The following is a 23316-nucleotide window of genomic DNA, read 5'->3' on the forward strand; positions in this document are numbered from 1 at the left end:
ACTTACAAGGAATGCAGGGTGATCATTTCAATTAGCTGCCTGAGCAGACCATCCCCACTGCTGCCCTACCAGGGCTGCTGGAGTAAGTGCTGATGCATGATGTGCAGCAGTGAACAGAAGCATCACTACTCCGTTGGGGAAAGGAGTGATAGCAAAGAAACAGAACTGGATACCATCATGCTCCTTGTCTTGCCCTGACACTCGTGGCTCCTGAGCTGCCTCCCATCCCATTCTCCAGAGCTGGGATAGCAATTCCAGCATACCTCCTCCCTTTGGCAGTCCGGTAGAGGGACTAGGATGCAGTTACTTCCTCCTGTTCTCAGGCAGTGTCAGAGGAGCACTGCCCATGTGTTTGTACAGCATCAAACACGATAAAGCCCTGCTGTTAGCTGATCTCCCATCTGTATATGCTAAAATATTGTTGTTACCAGGTTTGTCATAAACAGAAGACCACAACTTCAATGAAGATCATAAACCTGTGCAAAAAGAAGACAATTTTATCCTAAAAGGAACTGCAAAGACCTGGACTAGGTAGGAAATCAGGGCTACTGATAAAGCAGGCTTCTGAAATTGTCTCTTTCCTCCCCTAACCCTCAACTTAATGCAAGAGTAATGCTTATAATATCAAGTTATAGAAATAACTTCTACACCTTCAACAACTTCCTTGTCCCAAGAGACTGCTTCTTCAGGATAACACACAGTAGATAACACCTTGCCTTCAACTGTGCACTTAGAATGTATCACCACCTCTGTTCACCTGCTGCTCAGTGCTGTTGTATAGCAGTGTCCATGAAACAGAAAGCCAGACAGAGGTTCAAAATTGTTGCAAAAAATTACCCGTCCAGAGGAAGTTTTATTAGTATTTTGTACTTGAAGTATACTGAGCAGGGTGAACGTTGTTATTTCAGTCAGTTTGGGCTCCTATCCAGTACTTTTTTTAAAAAAACCCCACAGCTGATGTGCAACATGCCAGGAGAGTCTATTATGGCAAGGGACACCCAGGCACTTCATTTTACTGTCATATCGGTGTCTTGTAGTGATACAGTTTTAGAGCCTGGCTTACCATAAGCAACTAGACACCATTCAGAAGAAAGGCCATTTCAGGACTTTTTTTAAGAACCCACAGAGCCCAGAGGTCTAACAAAAGGCAGCCACTGTTGAAACAATGTTAACAACATGGCGTAAAGTCCTTTTTATTTTTCTTGGCGAACCTGAAGGACCTGTTAATGGAAATACCATTTCTGTAAAATGTTTTTAGGCCTAAAAACACTTTTAAGAGACAATCTTTTCACAAAGTGACAAGAATGGGGAGGAATAGGATGAACTTTACCATTTCAGGAATTAAGACATTTAGACTCAACAGGCACATACTGCTTGGGAGATGCCTGTGTTGAAAGTGAGAAGGGCAACTTTAGTATAGACCTGTGAATGGGTATAGCAATTTATTAGAGCATGTACCCTTTTCTTTCCTCAGTATTCAGTGACTAAGCATGGACTTCTTGCTGCAGCAAATTATGTGGAAGTATACAGCTGATTAATAAAAGAGATTAATCTATTTTAGATGAAAATAAGTGCATCAGCAGCTACATAGCATGCAGTGCCAGGGGTCTACTATGACAAACCCCAAACCCCAGCACACCTAACTGTGAGAAGACAGGATTCTGTAAACCTGGAAAGGACCGCTGTCCTTTTGTCATCTTCTTCTGAGCATCTCCTGACAGCCACTGGCTGGTACCATGCAGTGCCTCGTGCCCTGTGCATCATTCAGGAGGCACATGAAGTAAAAAGTTTGGCGGCGGAAGGAGGACCCAGTTACCCAACTGAGAACTATGTTACACATGGACACACAAACTGCAAGATCCTGCTATGATGTTTCTCAACATTTGAGTGCTTAACTATGTCAACTTAAGTGCTTTTGTGGTTTTTGGTATATATTTAGAATAGGAAGTGGTCCATGCAAGTATACTTATTTGTGAACTAGATAGCTAATAGAGCCTACAGTCCAAATTTTGCTAGACTTTATGGTATTCCTTCCTTCCACTCATACTTTCCACCCAATTCTGCCTTAGAATTCAGCCTGTCAATCAACTTCAGACATTTTTTATAGTTTAGATTATTTCCTAGCTTCCTTGAAAGAGCACCAAAAACTCTCCACACAGTACATTGCTGCTTATACGTTTGAAGCACGTAACTAATGACTGTTTTTCCAACAATTCAGGAATCACTTTTACATCTTTTAGCCTATGTGCATATAACAGGACTTGCTTCTGAAGTCTCTTTACCCTTGTCACTTCTACATGCAATACTTCAGAGCAACCCAAGTAGTAATAAGCCCAATTCTGCTGTAGAAGTAAGATGTTAAAGGGAAACTTCGTTCTCAGCCCATCTCATTCTTACTTCCGCCCCCTACTCTTTCCCCCTCCCTCCTCCCCTTCCCTTCCTCCCCTCCCCTTTTGGTTGTTGTTTGCTGTCCTTCAGGACCAAAAAACTCCAGCTGCTCTAAATCTAAACACTGCTCAGGACATATGGCAACAAACAGCAAAATGAGTTCCAGCGAGCACTGGTGGGCCATTATCCTTCCTGGGTATTCACATAGGCATTCAGCCAAAACAGTCATTTCACAATAAAATCTTTGGGCTAGAATCTAAAGAATCCAGCAAAACCACTCAAAACAATTAGAGGGATTACTGCAGGTTGAAAAATACCATGTGTTTGGTCTGGTGAGCAGTATTGACTCAACAGAGCTGAAGGAGGTCTCTCTAAAGACCTGCACAGCACAGAGCATCAGCAACACAACGGCCTTCCATACATTTTTCCTCAACATGCTCAATCCTGGTCTGGCATTAAGCAGTGCCATTCAACTCCAGGTATACAGAGGGGTTTCTGGTACTCCCAGCTGCAGCAAATGCCAGTGTTAATGTCAGAAAGGTCAAAGACTTTTCTGGTAAAAGATTTTTGTAGTTTACTGTTTTGTAAATAGACAATAAAATAAAATGGCAACTGTGAGTTGTTGTCTGAACTCTTAGATTGTTTAGACATTCAAGAGAATTTTCTCATGAAAATCCAGCAGGGCTGAGGGAAGCTGATGGGAATTATCATTTAATACCCACAGCCTGTCTAGAAGACATCTGCTTGAAAGAGGCATTTTGACAGATCAAACCACAAAGTAAAGGTCATGTAGTACTACAGAATGAGGCCTTCTGGTGCACAGTGTTAACCTCAGGGGGTACCTAGATCTTCCCCATATATATCAGCTGGCCTACAAAGCTGTATCAATATCCCACTCTATGACGTGTCCCATCAGCTCTGTGAAAAGCAAGTAAGGTGACATCAAAACAGCACCAAGTGAGCGAGACCACCATATTCAGCCTCCAAGTGTCTCATGCAGTGTAGAGGAAGCTGCTGCCCTCTGCTTCTCATACAAGTCAGAGTGAACTTCCCAGAAAGGGACCAAACAACTTTTATTTTTCTTTTTAAACTAAATGCTTTTAATAGAAAACAAAATACAAAATAACTCTTTCCAGAAAGCAGAAATATTTAATCTCTCCAAATGACAAACTAGAACGTGCTTTTTCTGCAGATCCTTGTAAATGCTGATGATTTATCTCACAAAATGTTCATGAAACCGGTATTGCAACATTTGAGAAAAATCCAACACTGGCAGAGCTGCCTCTGTGTACACACAATAATTTAGTAATACTATTTTTTCCCATGTCACTTTGTGTGTTTCTCCTCATCCCCCTCTCCCTAGACTGCCAATTTCCATTTATGGAAATCTTTCTGTGAGGTGCAGTGGTGGGTTGCCATGCCCTGTTTCCATTAGGAGTGCAAACTTGGCTGTTTCCATTCTATGGTGTGCTCCCTCCAGACAAGGCAAGTTGTTAGTTATTCTTAAAGCCACCACTCTGTCCCCACTGTCCTCCCATCCTCAAAACACAGTGCAACCAGAGTCAGAAAATTTCCTAATTAATGGAACATAAATACACATAATCACAGCTAGTACCAGGAACCAAACCCAAACAACAATGCAGAGATGGGCCCCAACTGAGGTCAGATTTCCTTGCCCTTACTGAAAAAGAACAAGGGTATTTTCTACTTATTTAGTCCAAAATATTCCGGAAGTGCTATAGGGAGCTGAAATACTTAAGACTACTAATATTGTAGAAAATACATTATGTTCTTTTAATAGAAGGGTCTTTAAAATGCTGGTCCTCTGCAATACCAGGAAAGCAAAAGCAAAACAAAACAAAAACCACTGGGCCAGTAGTTCTCCACACACTCAAGCCGAATTAACAGTAGATAAGATGTGCCCATCAATCAATGAAAGATATTTAAGTGCAGGTCACCAGCTTATCTGGTTGGCAGTTTCACTTGTCTGGGCCAGGCTTTCAGTTTCTTCAAGTTACTGTTTTTACTCCCCTTTTTCCCATTCCTAAAAGTACAAAATTAGAATGTGTATGCATTTTCATCAATCCTCCTTTTTTTCCTTATTCTGTTCAACAGCACAGGTGTTTTTGTGACATCTTAAAGCATTTGCATCACTCTGAACATGCCTTTCAAGGGGGCAGAGGAAGAGAAGTGTTTCACAGTCAGTAATCTTAGTCTGCAATGGACTCTGGCATACAAGACACCCACCCACTTCCCTAAGCCAAAAAGCAAAATTAATGTTCCTGATTTTCTTGTGCAATTCCAGTCACTAGAAGAAGATTACAGGCCATAAACTGTACGCTCAGTACATTATTCATCTGTCCGGTATATACACCAACCAGTTCACTGGAAGACCCATCTGCAGGGGCGTTGCAGTAAGTGTTCCGAATGTCCCACACTCGAACTGAATTGTCCATTGACGCTGAAGCAATTAAACTACTGTCAGGGCTAAAAGTAAGGCTGGTTATGTTGTCTGTGTGCCCCCTCAGTTCTTTGTAAAGAGTTCCTGATGCCAAGTCCCACAGCTTCAGCCGCTGGTCTTCACCTGCCGATGCCAGGTACTTACCGTTGGGGGAAAACGCGAGCGCCAGCACGGGGCCCCGGTGCCCGGTGAAAAGCCGCACCGAGCTGCCTTGCTGAGTGCTCCACAGGCGCACGGTTTTGTCCGTGGAGCCCGTCGCTAAGTAGTTGGAATTGGGGTGGAACTTGATGCAGTCCACGTCCGCCAAATGGCCCGCGTATATTCGCAGCGGGTACGTCCGATCAAACGACCAGAGCCGTGCGGTGCGATCGTGGGAACCGCTGGCAAAGTACAGGCTGCAGGGGCTAATATCCAAATCCCAGACAGGATAGGCATGTCCTTGGTACAACACAGTGTTTGTAAAGCTTCCGAGGTCCCAGTACCTGATGGACATGTCCTCAGAACAAGATAAGAGTCCTGAACTGTCTGAAAGGAACCTTGTGCTATACACAGGTCCACAGTGTCCTCTCAGGATCTTCATTTCTGTGCCTGCATTGTCATCCTCTTCCTCCTGGCCATAAAGAAGAAAGAAACAAGGAAGAAAAGCATGTTTATCTGTTCAACAAATATAAAAACCTCCACGAGAAAACCAGGAGGGTGTGAATACAGAAGAAGTTAGATTATTTACTTTAGATGTGGCACAATTTCTGCAACTCTGAGACACCAACATTGCTGGTACACTTGCTACAAGTGAATACTGAAAGAGATGGTAAGATAAGACTTTAATTTTGGTAGCTTTATGCTCAGTCCAGAGGCATCTTAACCTGAGACTGCAGGCACAGAGGGGAAAAAATATTTAATGATATTTTTCCTTTTGCTAAAAACATATGCATAGTCTCTACCCCCTCTACTACAAAAAACATTTTGGCTAAGATGTTGAAAGCAGATCTTGGCATCTACTCCTTTTGTGTGGTCATTGTTGGAAGTGAATCTCACTGTAGAGGGAAACAATCACAGATGTCTTAAACATAAGGCAGGAGATGGAAAGACAAAACATATTTGACAAGCTGTCTGCTTAACATTCTTTCTCAATCCCACATGTGAACAGAAAATGCAGCAAGGTTCTAACATCTATTTCTACCTCAGCTCCATCAGGATGCTTTTACATCCTCACCCTCCAAGAACAGCAAATATATGCAGCTTATTTAGACCAGTGTATCTATTTTGGCATAGGAGAAGATGAACAATCACAAAAATCATAGCACTGGATACATTTCTATCCTGTTATTCTCCAATTCAAGTACCAGGGCAGATAGTCAACAGGTAAAGGCTTTTGTGTTTAAAGATTATTCAGTGAGCTGAGCTAAAGGAATCTCCTAATGGATGGTAAGAGTCTCTAAAAGCCTACTCAGGTAGCACCTTTTGACACTCTAAGGCTACAGACTACACAGGTTTCAACAGATCTCAGAAGTGCCCTTGCCTGATAAGCTGGGGTCTCACTGACAGTACAGACAACCCTTGCTTGGGGTACAACTGCGTAATAGCCTGAGACCAGCCTTCCTCAGGGCTGTCAGGAAGACACTTTTCCTCAGTATTGAATCAGTAACACTCATTCACAATCTCTGCACATCAATTCAACATAACATCCTTTTGTTTGTGAGCAGCCCCTTTATCATTTATCATCTTGAACTGGCCTGTTTCCTGCAGAAGGAACACTTCCTGACCTGAGAGGAAACCCAATTCCCCAGGGCTGCTGGACTGTTGACAACCAGCAGAAGTCAGAGCAGCAGAAATCAGTGTGTTGTAAGCAGTGCTCTATCTCCCACACCTCAGGACCCACAGACAGTTTGGCTTCAGACTTATCAATAGCCGAGAAAGTGCTTCTCCTCCAGTGGTTCAAATTTCACGCTGGAGGTGAGCAAGCTCTGACTTGGCCATCTCCTTGCCTTTCTCCATCTCAACAGCACAGTACGTAGTAGGCAGCAAGACATCTTTAACAACGCCGCTTCTCTTCACAGTCAGTGCCCATGGGAGCTTTATGATGCGGCTGGAAGCCTCACCTCCTCTCTGCTATGGAGGTGAGGCAAAGAGAAACTGCAGGTTCTGGCATGCAAAGCACCATTCTTATTCAAATTGTTTTTCTACCTCAGATAGAGCATGGCTTACTGGAATCTACAGCATCTCTAGGCTGTGTGGCCACATTAAAGGAGAATGGCTGATACCTGCAGCATTTTGTACTATTTAATTATGACCGTAAGACTCCTGACAAGTTACCAGTGGAAGCCCATTCAAGATGCCTGTATTGTATTACAGTTTCTGCAAATTTTGCAAGTCCAGGTACCTAATTTTGTGCATTCAAATACAAGGCTACATGGGCTGTCTGCAAGCACCTCCTTTTCCCTCCTTGTATTACCGCACCAGGAGATTTGATAACACCTTCTACAGCATTGAAACTCATACTCCTACTATATGGTCACAGGTAGCAAATCTTATCTTTCTGTTTGACACTCACTTAACACAACTGCACACTCCTGTCACAGCTCACTGAAAACAGTACATCTATAATGCTTCTGAGTCACCACATTTTTCAGTTTCCTCCCTATCCAAGTTAGTCTGCTGACCAGATTAGCAAGGCAGCTGCAAGTGCAGCCACCAAGCCTCAAAAAGCAATAATGATAGCCTCAAAGAGAAACAAACCATAGGCTCAGTCCTCCCCCTTTTTTTTTTTCTAACCAGTAACAGGTTTTCCTGGGTGTCATAATCTCTCTCATCCTGCAGTGCTCTAAAGATGCCAAAAGGGAAGACCTCCTATCTGCCTGTAGCAGATACCCTAGCAGGGAACAATGAAGAAGGATGGCACACTTTGCAGGACATTTTTTACTGCTCCTTCCAGAATTCCCTCCCATCTGCCATCAAGATGCTGACACTGCAAGGTGTCAGCATCGTCCCCACTCATTATCACTTGAAGGACCACTGCCACTTAAAAACCTTAGAAGCAGAGCTAAATGGGGTCAAGTCTTAGTCTTCACAGGATTTAAAGGCTGGCACTGCTGTGGCTTGGAACAGAGCATTATTTTCCGATGTTGATTTATGGAGTAGCAGCAATGAGCAAGGTAAAATTGCAAAGAGACAAACAATACTTCCATTTGTACAGCTACAAAACTCCATTTTTATACTGGACCCAAAGTAAGAGAGACTATAAACTGGCATTTGTGAGATGCTACTATAAAGAAAACAGAATTACTGTATGCCAAAATAATAAGCCTCTCTCTTATTTGCAAGAAGCAAGACTACACTAGTGAAGTACACTGCAGCATGACACTGAGCAAAATTTAGTAAAACTGTACCTAGAAGATGATTTTGACCTTAGTGACACAAAGGCTTCACATGGACTAGGAAAAAACTGTTGTGCTAACACATTTGCTAAGTCTCAACCTGGTTTACATATACATACACACATGCCTTCACAAGAAGAATTAATAAACCCAACAGAGTACCTTTAGTACCACCCTGAACAACATCCACTGAAACTAGCATGATTTTAGACCTCTGTGACTGCTAAAAGGATCTGTTTCCTCACAGAAAATAAAAAAAACAGGCTGAAGACTAATTATTTAATGTATTACTATTTAAATACATTTTCCAAAGGTAATTATACAATACAGAAATCAACCAAACCGAATTTTAACATTCTCACAAGTTATTCCATAGAACTCACAGAAGTAATGTCAAAGCACATTCAGATTTTTGTTCTTTGTCAAAGTCTGAATCAGCTTTGAATCAGCATCTCTGTGAATTGCTACTGACCAGACTGCAGTGACAATCTGAAATACAGCCCCTGCTCACACTGAGCTGCAGCCCAGTCAAGGTAGTCTGGTTGGTCTTGGTATCTTTGGTTTCCTCTCCCATGGCACCCAAGAAATTGCTGGTCTGTTCCCACCTGCAATGCTGTGAGTGCCTGCGTATTTCCACTTAGGGCTCCCAGATAACTGAATTTATTTCCTTGTAGTCAAGGAGTTTTCATTTGCATTTGGTAACCAAATTTGTGTGTTGGGCTGGTATTGGTATCCTCTCTGAACTCCTGCTCAGGTGACTATTTGTTTTGTCAGTGGTGGAAATTATTCAGGGCAATGATGACTTTGATCTGTGCTGGTTTTTGACCAGTTTTTTGCTTCAGACCTGTGCACAAAACATCAAATAGCCTCCAAAAGCTATTTGCATTCAGGATTCCATGAATTCCAGGATTCCACGGCTGTCTCCTAATACATGTACAATAAGTAAGTGTATGACTACATGCCAAAAAAAGCTAATACACACACTCCTGATAACCTGGCAATATCTCACTTTTCCACAGTCCAGAGCCAAAGAAGGTGACCTGCTGATTTACCAAATTTTCCTCTGTTGCAGGTGCTGATATTTGGCTTCTATGATGGACAATACACAGTCACATGCCCTATGAACTCTTGCAGTTTACAATGAAAACAAGTCCATAACTCTATTTTGGGCTAGTCTGACCCACTTACCTGCTCACTCTGCAAAAAAGGTTAACCTGGGAAACAGTGAATATGCTGCTGTGCAGTTTCACCTTGATGCTTGCCTCTTTTCAAGCTGTTTAACAAAGCAATCCCTAATCACAGATCCCTAAATACCCCAAGCACTTGGCACTCTTCCAAAATAAATAGAACCTTGCCATTAAGTATTTTTTAGAAGAAAAAACAGTGGAAAAAAGGGTGTTTCTCCTGCTAAATACTCAACACAAGAACAAATGAGTTAGGTTTTTTTTAAGGAGAAGAGTGATTAAACAACAAAAGAGTCAAAATTTTGATCTCTAACCAGATATAAGTTGCTACTTGGGCAGTTGTGTGGAGAGGGGAGGAAAGGTGTGACTAGAAAGGAAAAAAAAAAAAAAGTCAAGTAAAAGATGCCACCTAGCACTGCATGTGAAGTAACAGTACACACATCCCTGTTGTTGTCTCCAGCATTCTGGAGTAGGAAAACTCAGAAGTTTCTATACTTCAGATTCCTGTTAACAGAGACATTTTGCACAATTTTTAACTCCTGAGCTCTGGTAAATTAAGGTGACACCTGAAATACAGTTTTGCACATAGGCATCTGATCAGACTTCTTTAGCTCTTTTCCTTACTTTGTCTATATTTTCCTCTTCCTGTGCCTCTGCCCTTCTCTCCACCCTTCTGCCTGGCTTTTCTGAGCTACTTCTCATCCCAAAGAAGGCTTCATGCTTCTCAGGGAAGAGAGCCTACTCTAGTCACCTGTCCTTTCTGGGTTGCCTGCCTACTGTCACCTGTTCAAGGACAGCTGGAGGAGGAGGACCAGCACCCAGGACTAAGAAAGATTGACTGAAGCCCAAACTGATTGCACCTGAGTTTACCACTTACAACCACTGCAGGGAAGAACAAGGATGACAGCAAGTTATCAAATCTGGGCATCAAGGCAGGCAGGTTGTGCAATGGCCTCAGAGTTCCCTAAGACATGACTACACACTCAACAATCCATGTTCAAAGCGAGCCAGTAGAAGGGGAAGAAGGGGGGAAAAAGGGTATCCAAACCTCCTCATCCAGGATGTCACAAGCCAAACGGATGCGGGACACATCAACAAGGTGGGGCTCAGATTTCAACTTCCTGGAGCGCAGGCTCCACAGCTTCACACATGAATTATCGAACCCAGCAGCGAGCAGCTTGCTATTTGGTGAAATCTCTGCAGTGTTCAGCAACTGCTCCGTGTTATAGAAGGCATAGAAACAGATGGTGGTTAAGGAAGGGGGCCCATCCTTGACACGTTTAATGCTGTCCTGCAGTAAATCCAGCGCTGCCTCATTCTGCAGAATGGAAGCTGGCACGTCGCTGGGTTCCAGGCCGTTGCTCTCGTTGCGCGAGGAGCTTCCACCGGCATAGAGCTGGTAGTCAGTCCTCTTGGCAGGCTGCACATCCAGGTGAATGTGCAAGGTCAGGACTTTGCACAGGGCGTTGTTGTTGTCACTTTGGAGGTAGCGAAGAAGGTAGTTGTAGCTGTCCTCTTGAAGGCGGATGACGTATTTGTTGTCCAGAAAAGCCCGGAGCTTCAAGTTGGACAGGATATCTTGAATAGTCATGGTAGTCTGCAACTGTTCAATGATATCCTTCTGGCTGGCATTCTGTAAGAACATGCCATGGAAGCGGCTGTAAAAACTGTCCACTGTGCTTTTTAGGCCATTCTGGACCATGTTCAGATGGAGGTAGACGAAGAGGGGATATAGAAGAGGCATCACTTCATGGCTGTGCTGAGAATCTGAATCTATATTAAAAAAACAACAACAAGCTTTGAATGACTTCTCAAACCACTTCCTACTGGGAATAAAATAGAGCAAGGACAACTACTGAGAAAGCCCTGACATCGGAAAGCAAGCAAAAAAGAGACACTTGCTGGCACATCTAAGCAAACTTCTGTCATCTAAAGGAGGTACAATAGAGATTGAAACATCAGTGAGGTACCTTGTCAGAACGAAATGCAGATATTTCAAAACCCTTTCCAGGTGTGGGACAACTAATAATATACCGCCTCATAAAATACATGATAGTTCAATTTTCCCATTTATTTCAAAAGTATGCTCTTTGTACCCTTTGCTCATTCTGATAACTGAACTTTAAAATGCATTAATTATATTTAAAAGAGTATTTTAAGTGTTTAAGCCAAAATTATTTACCTAGCTTGTCTGGCCTGAACTTTTTTTTTCTCTCAGCTTCTGTAAAATGGGACTGTGGTGCTTTGGATGGAACTGATTTGTCTTCAGGGGAAAGGAAGCTACAGTTTCCAAAATATACTGCAATATGCTGTGCTCCTGTTTTATTTCTGTGCCTGCTCAAGTACATGCTTTTCTCTCTCTGCCAAGGCAAATCCCAGCAGTAATTCCTAGTACACAGTGTAACGAACCCCGATTAGGCTGTGCTGTACCTTGCGGAGGCTGATCAGTGCAACAGCTCCACCCCTCCTTCCCCAGCTTCTCCGGGGCTGTTTGCCAGCTGCAGGGAGCTGTGAGAAGTGGAGCCTGCTGAACACCATAGCAACAAACAGGGCCACAATGAATTACTACCACAGGACCAAATGGTTCGAATTACTGGAAAACAAATAGACACTGCTGATCCTCAAACGTTTGCTGATTCTCAAAATGCAAAAAGCATTGCTGCTTTTCAACATGCTCTTCCCTCCTGCCACTCACCAATGCAAGATCTCTTTTCTCCCTTTCCATTAGGTTATTTTTCCTTTGTGTTGAGCACTCTTCCTGACTTTCTCTAGTCCATACTGTGCCTCTGCCTCATTTCTACAGGAGTAACTACAGAGTATGCATGGAGTGCAGTGTATACATACTTATTTGCATACTTGAGCATCACTCTTCTTCCTGTCCCACTGAAACTGGGCCAAAGCCAGTGAAAACAGTGGTCTGCATGTAGTAAAAGCTCTAAGCAGTCAGCAGGTCTCTTTTTTCTCCAGGTGCACTAGCCCAAAAATGAAACAAGAGTAAGGACTCACTTTGTAGAAGGGGAAAAAGGGAAGAGATGGGAAGTTGGCAGAAACAGCAACAAAGAAAATGTTCCCTAGGAACACATGAAGAGGTTACAGGAGCTGGATCTGTCTAGCCTGAAGAATAAGGGGGTATTCAACTGCTTGCCTTCAGTACCCAGTAGGACATTATACAGGAAAAGGAGCCAGCTCTGCTCAGAGGTGCTCAGTGGAGGAACAACAGGCAAGCTGCTGCAAGGGAAGTTCTCACTGAATTGCAGCAGGACCCCAGAGATGCACAGCAATCTCCAGAGTGTTTGATTTTCTAAACCTGACTGAAAAAGGTTCTGAGCAACCTGATCAAACACCCATCTTGCTCTGCTTTGAACAGGTGGTTGAACTAGAGACTACTTAGTTAAGTTACTCTGTGTCACTAATCTCCTTCCCACTCCTCAGTGGGGCAGGCAACCCAGAAATGGGAAGTGCCCTGCTGTGCCTTGTGGCTGGTTGGCAAGCTACTCCCTTGAACAGAGGTTAGTTCATCTGTGTAAGATATCAAACTAGAGCAAGAGGGACAAAAAAGATGAAAGCAGTCAACCTGAGTACCAAAACCTAGCACTTCATCAAGCATTAAGCAAGCACTTCACCAAGCACTGAAGAGAGCTATCATACTTGTAAAAATCTATTAAACCATAAGGATTTACTTCAAATACTAAAGTGCAAAGGTGTTGAACTGCTGTAGATGACAAGGCTCCAATAATTCATTATTTTCTGCTTTTGCCTTCCTGCTCCCTTCCTTTCCAAAACTATCAGAAATAATAATTCCAATGTTATGCACACTGGGATCAAATTCCTACACTGGACAAATACTGTGTGCAACAACTTCACTTTCCTTGGTACTATTCTTTAAAGATTCTGTCTGCTTTCTTCTTCCCATGTTGGGGGCTTATAGAAGAAATAAGGACATTCCCAAGAGTACTTGTTAAAAAAAAAATCTATAGAATAATTATAAAAAAATTAATAATTATATGACTTCTGCATCATTATGGAGTAAGATTTTTTTTTAGTTTGCTGTATTGCTCCAGTCTCAAAGCCAGTACAGCTAAATTTACGGGAACAAATTCTCCCTTAGAAATCCAGTCCATCATAAAAACAAGCCAATTATGGATAAAATTAAAAACCTTAAACTAGAATACAACAGAGAACTACAGCCATTTCTCATTACTTGCCTTTCACAAAAAACACTGATTTGCTTTCCTGGCCTATATAAATACGGCATTGTCTAGAAGATCTACAAAAGGCAAATGCTTGAACAGGAAAAGGCCAAGAGCCAGCTATCTACAAAACTTAAAGCTATTCAGCATACAGAAACCAACCAAAAAAGGAAAAATGAAATATTTTTATTTTAACAGAAATCTCAAAACTAGAAATCAAAACATTGTTAGAGACATGGTTTCAAATTTTACTATATCACCCTTTACTCATTGAAATGACACAAAAAGTCAGTTTTCTTCCATGTTTCCTGATTTACCTGTCAGAAAATTGCGTAATCGTCCAAACTGTACTTCATATTGCTGTGGCTCCGCCAGGCAGGGAGCTGCAGACACGACATTGGCACAACCAGACTCAGATTGGACTGTGAAATAGAAAAAGCAAAATTTATATAAGGATTGAAGGATTTTTACATGTGTGTCTGAAAACAAAGCTTCTCATAAAATTCAAGGTATGCAGCCACTCAGACGACATTTCATCTTTAAACCAGCCAGGTATGACATAGTCCAAAGCATCTAAACATGGCATTAACCACCTAGACAGATAATGAAGGAGAAAATACACTGAAAGCTAAAACCCACCCTAAAAATCTCAGCAATTCACCTGCCCCACCCAGAACACATTTTCAAGTTTTCAAATACAATAAATTCCCAAGAAGTTCAGTGTAACCACCATCAGAGACCCCTTAAATGTTTTACAACTGTGGTGTTACAACTTTACACTCAGAAAAGATGAGGAAAGCAACATATAACTTTCTCCAAAGTATGGTTTCTTTTTCAGTGAGTCCCACCAACCATCATGAACAGGTCTAAAGTGACACTATTCAGATTCTCAAATTTCTTGTCCTGGTCATTATAATTTACAACAAATTATTATCATTTATTAAGTCTCACAGAGGTGGTGGAGAAAACACTGAATGTCTAAGCAAACACTTTGTATTTTTTAACAAGATGCGCCCTCCTCCCTAAGGATTTTAGGTTAATGGGAAGCTGATAACTGACCACAAGCCCAGTTGTTACAGTCTCCTCAGACCATCCTAAACTCTTTTTCAGAACCAGATTCTGGAAAAAGTGGTTCCAAACTGTTTAGAAAGGGAATTGGCTTCTCCTTCTCTGGCACCAAACCTTTGCTGTTCTGCTAATGGCCTGGAATCTGCAGGAGATTTCGTGCAAGTTTACAGACATGCATCAAGAAACCCCAAGCACATGCAAATGCCACTGATCAGAAACCTAAGTTTTGCTGTTCTAAACAGAGTACAAGGAGTTTCACTATTTTCCTTTCAGTTTCTTTTCTTTTTTCTTCAAATCATAACCCCCCTTCCCTTCCAAACCCCCTATTTTTATTACTTTCACTTCAAGTTATTTTGGTCTTCCATGCCCTGCACCACTTTCCATTCTCTGCCTTTTTACTCCTGATTGACCGGGGGGCTTTTTGTTCCAGCTTTTGGCTCATGCACAGAGGCACAAGTCTGACAGCGCTGGAAGTCTATAAACAACATTATCAAATGTTCACACGCTAAAGAGAGATAGGCCAGCCTCCAGCTCATCTCAATGCCTCTAATTAGAAAGAGATCAGCACATGGTACACAGGCAGCCTGTCGCTATTCTTCCCCCACTCTTCTCTCTCTTTCTCTCTGGTAAGACACAGGTTTACCTTCCTTCAGCTTATGTAAATACAGGAGGTATGTTTGGCAAGCTGAATTCAGCTCTTGAAACAGATAGATGGGCTGTGCTCATCATCCTCTCTTGGGAAGGAAAAAAAAAACACCAAACCAAAACAAAACCAGATTCCAGCACCAATATGATATCATCTCTTAAATCAGTTCAGATATAAATGAATATAACTTGCTCTAAGGCACAGCTACACTGAGCTTTCTACAGCCTGGCTGCTTCAGAAACTCAAAGATGGTAAGAACTCCACGTTCACATACTGGTACTACTCAATACCTAAAGTAAAAGGCTCTGCTATTTGGATGTAAAACTGAATATAATCAATATTCAGCAAGAGAAGGTAAACTGCACGTATGCACACCTTCAAGAATACTTAGTGACAGTTTCCAATGTCACCCATACAACTCTTTGTAAAAGCCAAGAAATACAGAAATACGAGGGCCTGTCTCTTATGCTGTCTATCACAGGATTACATGTAACAGTCAACTCTTCACAGAGATCTGGTGGCCTCATTTCTGCAGGAATGGCAATGGCCTGCCACCTTGTTCATGCTATGCAAGCTCAACTCATTAGCCTAGACTTTATGAGATATTTTCTCCAGGGCACAACTTTCTCTGCATAAGCAACATAACTCCAAAATTATGGTGTATTTCACGCTTCAGAAAGTGGAGTATCATCTTTGTCTACCTGTCCTGAAACAGTCTGACTGGGCAACCATTATGGCCTATTCATTCAGTAATGATGCTAGAGCTCATTCCCATCCAGCAAATGGTAAATTAACTCTACATACCAGACAGTTCTAACAAATTCTAATTCTTTGCCTTCCCAAAACTTTCAACCAATGAGAACTGCAAAAAGGATCAAGAAGTCAACTGATTCCAAAACACAAGTAAAATTTCATGCACATTTTCCACCTGGTAGAAATAAAACACTGGCTGTATCTTTCTCATACATTAATAACCTACCACAGTTTCTTTTCCATCTTCCCCACTGGCCATAAGAACATCTACTGGAAATATCTGCTCTTCCACATTCAGTAAGTGTGGCCAGCTATGCAACCTGATAGGAAATTCAAAGGAGCTCACTCCTAACTCAGGAATATGGACAGTACCCTCCTGATCTCGTGTGTTGGTTACCAGAAGAATTGCTTCCAGCTAACAAATTTGGACTACGGTAAATGTTGTGTAACAGCAACTGATTCCTATTTTAGGTGAGTATGATGATGTATAATTGTACATTATTTCAGATACTTGTATGTGCTAACAGTGCTATGGGCAGTATTAGAGGAACCTGTTCCTTGTTCACTCACTCTGTCCTCAGACATTGTTCTTGTTTTCTAGAGAAATATGGGATAATCACAAGGAAGCTCTGTGCTATATTTTACTGCAGATATAATCAGACAGAATTCTGGATAATCTCATCTGGGCTCCCTCTCCCATGGAAAAGGTTGTACCAGATCATCTTCTGAGGTCCCCTCCAAGTCTCCCATTCACACAGGCTAGTTAATTTAAAAGTAAAACAATAGAGCTGAACATAAAAAATAAGGTGAGCTTTGCTAAGGAAGAAGCAAAAACATCTTCAGAAAAACACATTTGACCACCTTCCCCAAAATGAAGCACTGCAGGCTTTGCAATCTGCTCAGTTTTTTATTCAGTTTGCAAAACTAAGATGACTGCAGCAGAAAGTATTTTCAGCATCTGCTGTCAGATTAAGTAACAACTTGGGTTTACTTTTCTAACAGTCACTGCTGGAACTGCAAAATGCTCACTGACAGCTCACTGCAAGCACATCTGACAAGAAGGAGTAAGCAGCTGAACACATGAGAGCAGCCCATTTTCAGTTCTAATGAAAACTGATGACTAAATTTTCAATGACCATCTACAAAAACCATGCACTGGCAAGAGGATACAGACTAACATAAAATTTAGTAATAACATTTTGTGGAATATTTATTTTTTCAGTAAAAAAGAAAAACGTAAACACACACTCATTCACACTCTTTATTGATTTTTTTTTTTCATGAGGCCATGTGCTCATGCAAGGGGCTTGTAATCCAGTTCATCTCCACTACTACACTTCTGCGTCCTCCTCATATGGCTGGTATCCCATTCTGAGCATGTTTTGACACTGACCTTTCTACCCACTTCCCACAAAAATCTCCCATTGAAAAACAATTCAGCAGTTTACTTTGGTTTTATTCTTTCCCCATCTTCCCCGGTACTTTTTCAGGGATTGCAATAAACTTCTGCTAGTTAGGCTGAAAAAAAGCAAGGACATGAAAAGTACTACGACGTAAAGGTAAGGAATACCTTTAGAGTATTTTACCATAGTATTTTACCTGTTCCTGCATGCAGCCTTATCTAATCACAAACACAGTTAAATAGCTACTAATATTTTGTCAAATTAAGTCATATTACAAGTAACTCCACCACTCCCCTTTGTCTGAGATACTGTTATAATCTAAGCAGTTTCATTGAGAGAAAAAAGTTTCTCCTTGCTTTTTTACCCAAAATGTCAGCCCAGTATTTTCTACTACTTTTACAAGTAAATTTAATCTCTATAATGTCCCCATAGCTTTCATCCTTCCAATACTTCTATGTGCTCAAGCAGCAGCAGAGTTTGTTGAAACAATAATTACAATGACAACTGTCACAGACATAATTTGGAAAGCAAGCAGTGTGGCAGGATTCAAAAGTCTTTAAGAAAGAGAAGAAAGTTTATCTCCCTCCATGCCTTTTCTCATCCACTGAAGGTTTTGGGTTTTTTCCTCCAAATGACAAGAGCAGACCTCTCATAACTACAAAGCTGACTATGCCAGAAAAAGACACAGCCTTATAACTTTAATTTCACATGATATAACTCTGCTGGAGTACATAGGTACAACAGAATTTCCTGCTTCTACTTCCTTTCTCATCTAGGTTCTTCTCCCTTCCATTCCAAAGCACCACTACTCACCAGACTTCACGTTATTTGGGATAAAACATGTATTTTCCACTACCCTCACATGGTATTTCAGCCTGATATTCCACTGACAATGAACGTCACCTTGTTACACTTCCGCCCACATTTTCATTCTTCCAAAGTTCATAATTCACGTCAACTTAACAGTGAGAAATTTCTTAATTTCAAAAGGAGAAATGTCCCCATGTGCAGACAAATTCATATAGCTGCCAGCCCACTTGCTCGCAACTCTGCCAAGAAGTAGTAATGGAAAATATGATAGGATTACCTGTGAGATTAGCTGCCATCTCTTCAGCAGTCTGACACAGCCTCAGCCCTTGTTTTAGGGGACCTTCCGAGTCCACATACTGACGGCGCTTGAGGTAGCAGGACACTGCCATCTGAATCTGTTCTGTGCGTACGCGTTTCATGACCTCAAAAGGAAAGAAAGAGGTGATGACACTCTTACAGGGCAGGCTGAGATCAACCTAGACTGTAGCTGCATTGATACTGATAGAAAACAAACATATCTGTATTTTTGTTGCTGAGGTATGAAACAGAACCTTCAGGGATTTGCCTCTCAGTACTATGGTCCAGACATTTTGTAGATCCCTGAAGATATTTTGCTGCCTAATTGTACTGATTTCACAGAAGAATCAAAAATAGTTTTGAGGATTCTGGACTAAAACCACAATGGTGAACTGAAGCATTTTTTTTAAAAACAGCTCATAAAAAGGGAATATCTCTCCCCTCCTTGAGTTTTGACAGAAGCAGTTTGAGTAATCTTCAGTAATTTTCTGGTTCCTCTGCTTGACCAACCAACAAAAAAAAAACCAAAACTCCAGAAGATTCAGTGGAATGAGAAATTACCATACAAAGATGGAAATTTTGGAAACATAATGCTTTATATAGCAAATCTGTTTGGAGAGTCCAAGAAGCAAAAGCTTATTGGCTGAACTTAGAGCCCGATTTCTGGCACTTCACTCAGATGGTCCCCAGGAAAAAAAAGAGGGAAATTAAAAGCAAAGCCTTCTTTATCACTTGCCTTGACCTCCAGGCTTCCCTCTTACAAAAGTTTGAAACAGAAATAACCTTTGAAGGGTTTTTTTAATATACATTTAGGAACCCATCCTCACAAACACTGCTTGGAAGTACCTCAAAATCAAAATGAGCCCAACACTACCTTTTAGTCCCTGGCTTGTAATAAAGGAACCTCAGTAAGATGAATGCTATAGCTCCCTTGCTGTTTGGGTAATCACTGACTGCACCAATCCTTCACAATAGCCATCGACTTTACACAAAAGTTTAGATAACCTGAAAGGCTTGAAATAAAGCAGAACTAAGCCACAGGGCTTTTTTCCTATCACAACACCAGGTAAAGCCTGCCTGGAGATAGTTCAACACCTAACAGCCCCACTACCAATGACATGAATGTTTCCTGAGTGCTAGTGCTTCCTGGTTTGAGCAGATAAATCTGATGAAACTCAACTTCTCTGAGAGAGACGAGGATGCCCTTCCTCCTTTTGTAAGAATGATTATTTCTACCAAAAGGACAGCTTTAAAAATACATATGAGTTTTTTTTTCTAATACCCAGGCACACTTTAGTGCTTATTCCACTTGTTAGAAAAATAACTCTTCTGTGAAGTTAGGTACAAGTGGATGAGGATGCAAGGTTTCAGCAATAGTTCACTTTCAACAGATATGTGGAATTGCAAATCTACTGCTTGGGTGAAAACCTTAAAAAGATTCCCATTTGTTACTTAACCTGTCCCAACAGGTTAAGTAACTGTTGAGCGTGGGGAAGGGGCATCAACAGGTGGGAATTTTCAAAGCATTCTCAGCTAGACCCATTAAAATAAAAAATTTTCAACACTTTCTTTCACTCCAAAAGCAAACTCTCTTTTCATCTTCCCTGCAATAAAGGAATTTATATCTGAGACACTGTTGCACTGCTGCACAAAACTGTAGGAAAGACAGAACTCTTATCAAGACCACCAAGTAGAGTGGACCCAAGGATGGACCAGCAACGTAGCATCCTCCTAAAAAAAACCCCTTAACCAAGCTTCACAATGTTCTGTTACCATTCTGCATTTCAGCCAGCAGCATGGGCTCAGGTGATTTACCCAGGTCCACACCAAGGCATTTCTGCAATCTGTACTGTTTCTTGCTCCTCTATGTACTCCCCACTGCAGTCACAGTAGGGGATGTTAGCAGTATCTCAACGAGATTTTTATCCTTACTCCCAGGTGACACAACGGGAACTACCTTAAGGAAATGTGTCTTCATCAAGAAACACCCATTAGCATCAGACACAGCATCACCCATACTCTAATATCAGCTCTTTGCGTCTTCCTTCACTTTGCCTTAATACTTCACACTCAGCATTACAAAGAACAATGTCAACGAGGCAGGAAAAGCATTCATGAAAAGTGCAAGAGCAAAACCAACGCTCCTACAAATATTCTTTACTGAGCTTTTTATCAAAATTAAAGTGTAGCATAAAATAAACACAAGAATGGCCTTCCAAAATACTGTCAGCCTGGTTCAAAGTTCAAGCTGCACCAATTCACAACAGGTCAATAACGTAGAATTTAAAAACATAGAAGGACAAGCCTGCCATTTTTTACTTCAAATCAATTTTAAGATTCTAGCTCTCATAACTGAGGATAATCTCCAAAATATGTAACAAACTGAAAGCATATAGAGTTCCCTGTTCACAAAATGCATAAAGCTTGAAACAATTGTTCAGAAGTCCCAGCTTTCTCCTCAAACAGCCAAAGAGAATAAAAAATACTAATGCTGCTAACGAATTTTACTGATAAGCAAAATAGTTAAGGAAAGAGAGAGGAAAGATCACATTGTGAGAATGCAGAGCTACAATGCAGCATTTTCTGCAGTGCTCCGAACTGGAGCACTGAAAAAAGGTTAAGGTAATTTTTTTGAGGAACCAAAACCACTGGAAAAAAAACCAGAGCAGAGGCTAATAACACAAAACACACTGCAAATTCCTCCTTCCTGGTAAAGCTGGAAGTTAGTTGTGAACTAAGCATTAGGCCAAGGAAATTATTTTCCCGCCTAAGCTACATTTCAGGTACAGGTTTAGGCAGATTCCACGGCCTTGAAATAATCCTAGTACAGACATACTAAAAAGAACTTAAAAACTAGCACTGGAAACACTGCTTTTAAAGACTCTGTGTTCCTGTCCTGACACCGGGACAACAGTCTCTTTCTTCCAACAGATTGAGGAAAGACCTGTGAGCATCACAGAGCTAAGTTAAAAAACATCCAATCCCCAAACTAATAAAAGCATAAAACAAAAGCATCTTTCGAATATTCTGTAATAAGAACTCTGTCTCAAGCCTCAGTTGTGGACAGCAAAAAATAATCTTTTATCCTTTATCCCCGCAGGTGAAATGTGGGGCCTACGGACAATAATAGGTCTCAATTTTTAATTTTGTGACATTAGGATAATCTGACATTAGAATAATTTACAAAATTTCAGAATAAACGAGATAAGGATAAACTGATACGGAGATAACCATGAACTAAGAGCCAAGGGATGTCGACCATGCAGTAGCTGCAATACACAAAAACAGGCAAGTAAACATGACAAGTTGACTTGGAGAGCACGGTGGTAGCGCAAAATAGGAAAATAGGATAGCAGGAACTACGGAGAAGGCTTTTGCCTGAGCATTGGCATTCATGTGAAGAGGCAGAAAGGGAACAGCTGTGATTTTAAAAGAACATGAATCCATTTGCATTTGGACCGAGATCTGGCTCACCATCCACGAATTACGCTTTGCCAATTCCACATTGTTTCCCCCCGACCCCCCCGCGGCCCCAAGTCTGTGCCAAGCGGCGCTTCACCGATGTCCTCGGCAGGACCTGCGGGATACGCTTTCCTCCAACCCACTCCACACCACCTCGGCTCCGGCTCCGCCACCGCTGGGCCCTTGGTGGGCCGAGCGGAGCCGCGGGACCAGGCACTGCTCGCCTGTGGGCCCTGCCGGGGGACAGCGGGGCCGGGAGCCCTGGGGGCCCCGCGCCCGTCCTGGGGCTGCTCCGCGGGCCGAAGGGCGCTCGCTGAAGGGACGCCAAAGTTAAAGCCTCCTCCTGTCAATATAAAAAAAAAAAAAAAAAAAAAAAGGAAGAAAAAAAAAAAGGAGGAAAAAAAAAAGAAAAGGGAAGAGAGATGGCGCGATAAGAAGACGCTTATTAAACCCACGCACTTTCCAAGGGAAAGAAGGGTATCACGACCAGAGGCCCCGCCGCGACCTCCGGGCGCAGGGCACGCGCCCGGCCCCGTCCGCAGCCGGGGCTGCCTCAGGGCCGCGCCCGTGCCCGAGGTGCCCCCGCCGGCCTGCCGGGAGCTGCCGGGAGCCGCCGGCCGCGCCGGGCCTGCGGGCCTCCGCCACGAGGCGGCCCGCGGGACGCCCGGGCCCCGCTCCCGCCGCCGGCCCCGCCCCCCGCGCCCCCCCGTGCGGGCCCCGGGCCGTGGCCCCGGGCCGGTCCCCACTCACTGAGCATCGCAGGCGGCGGGAGGCGGCGGGAGGCAGGCGGGGGCCGGTGCGGCCGGGGGGCGCTGTCACTACACCCAGCGGAGCCGGGCGCTGCCGGCGGGCGCGCCGCCGCTGCCGCCTCCCCTGCGGGCCGGTGCCGGTGGCGCGGCCGGTGCTGCCCGGGGCCCGGCGGGCGGCGGCGGCCGCTCCATGGCCCGGCTGACACACGCCGGGGCGGGCGGGAGCGGGGCCGGGGCCGCGCAAGCGCCCTCTGGCCGCCAATGGGCGCGGGCTCGCCCCAGCGCGCCGCCTCCCGGGCTCGGCGCTCGGCTGGCGCGACTTGGCGGGGACGGAGGCAGGCGGGCAGGGCCCGGCCGTACCGGCAGCGGGGATCGGGCAGTGACGGCCCTGCGAGCGCAGCGGAAGGCGAGTGGGACCGGAGGCTGGTGGGGGAGAGGTGGGCGCTGGGGAGCGGGGCCGTGGGCGGCTGGCGGGCGGAGGGGCGCTTGGGCCCCGAGCGGTGCCACGTGCGGGAGTGCCGGGTGAGTGCC

The 23316-nt window shown here is 43.2% G+C and overlaps 1 protein-coding gene across 2 annotated transcripts; it reads right to left on the minus strand.

Moving 5' to 3' along the window:
- Positions 1 to 3476: 3476 nt before the first annotated feature.
- Positions 3477 to 22988, minus strand: TAF5L (TATA-box binding protein associated factor 5 like). 2 transcript variants are annotated; one of them, XM_084203033.1, is made up of 5 exons: positions 22787 to 22988; positions 18555 to 18699; positions 13915 to 14019; positions 10456 to 11180; positions 3477 to 5459 (listed from the first exon to the last, which is right to left on the minus strand). In XM_084203033.1, the coding sequence occupies exons 2-5, from the start codon at positions 18694 to 18696 to the stop codon at positions 4662 to 4664; spliced, it is 1770 nt and encodes a 589-aa protein (XP_084059159.1). In that variant the 5' UTR covers positions 18697 to 18699; positions 22787 to 22988; the 3' UTR covers positions 3477 to 4661. The 2 variants fall into 2 exon arrangements, with proteins under 2 accessions (XP_084059159.1, XP_084059160.1); XM_084203034.1 differs by lacking the exon at positions 22787 to 22988 and adding an exon at positions 22496 to 22685.
- Positions 22989 to 23316: the final 328 nt, after the last annotated feature.

This window comes from Fringilla coelebs, assembly GCF_963513975.1.
Source record: "Fringilla coelebs genome assembly, chromosome: 3".
NCBI classification, from domain to species: domain Eukaryota; kingdom Metazoa; phylum Chordata; class Aves; order Passeriformes; family Fringillidae; genus Fringilla; species Fringilla coelebs.

What these genes read in the sequence shown, in the direction of transcription:
- TAF5L (XM_084203033.1), bottom strand. Translation starts at nt 18,696, where the DNA reads ATGAAACGCGTACGCACAGAACAGATTCAGATGGCAGTGTCCTGCTAC. An exon ending in GATGGCAGCTAATCTCACAG is followed by an intron (nt 14,020 to 18,554) that starts GTAATCCTATCA and finishes TCTATTTCACAG; the next exon opens with TCCAATCTGAGTCTGGTTGT. An exon ending in GTGACATCCTGGATGAGGAG is followed by an intron (nt 5,460 to 10,455) that starts GTTTGGATACCC and finishes CTTTATGGCCAG; the next exon opens with GAGGAAGAGGATGACAATGC.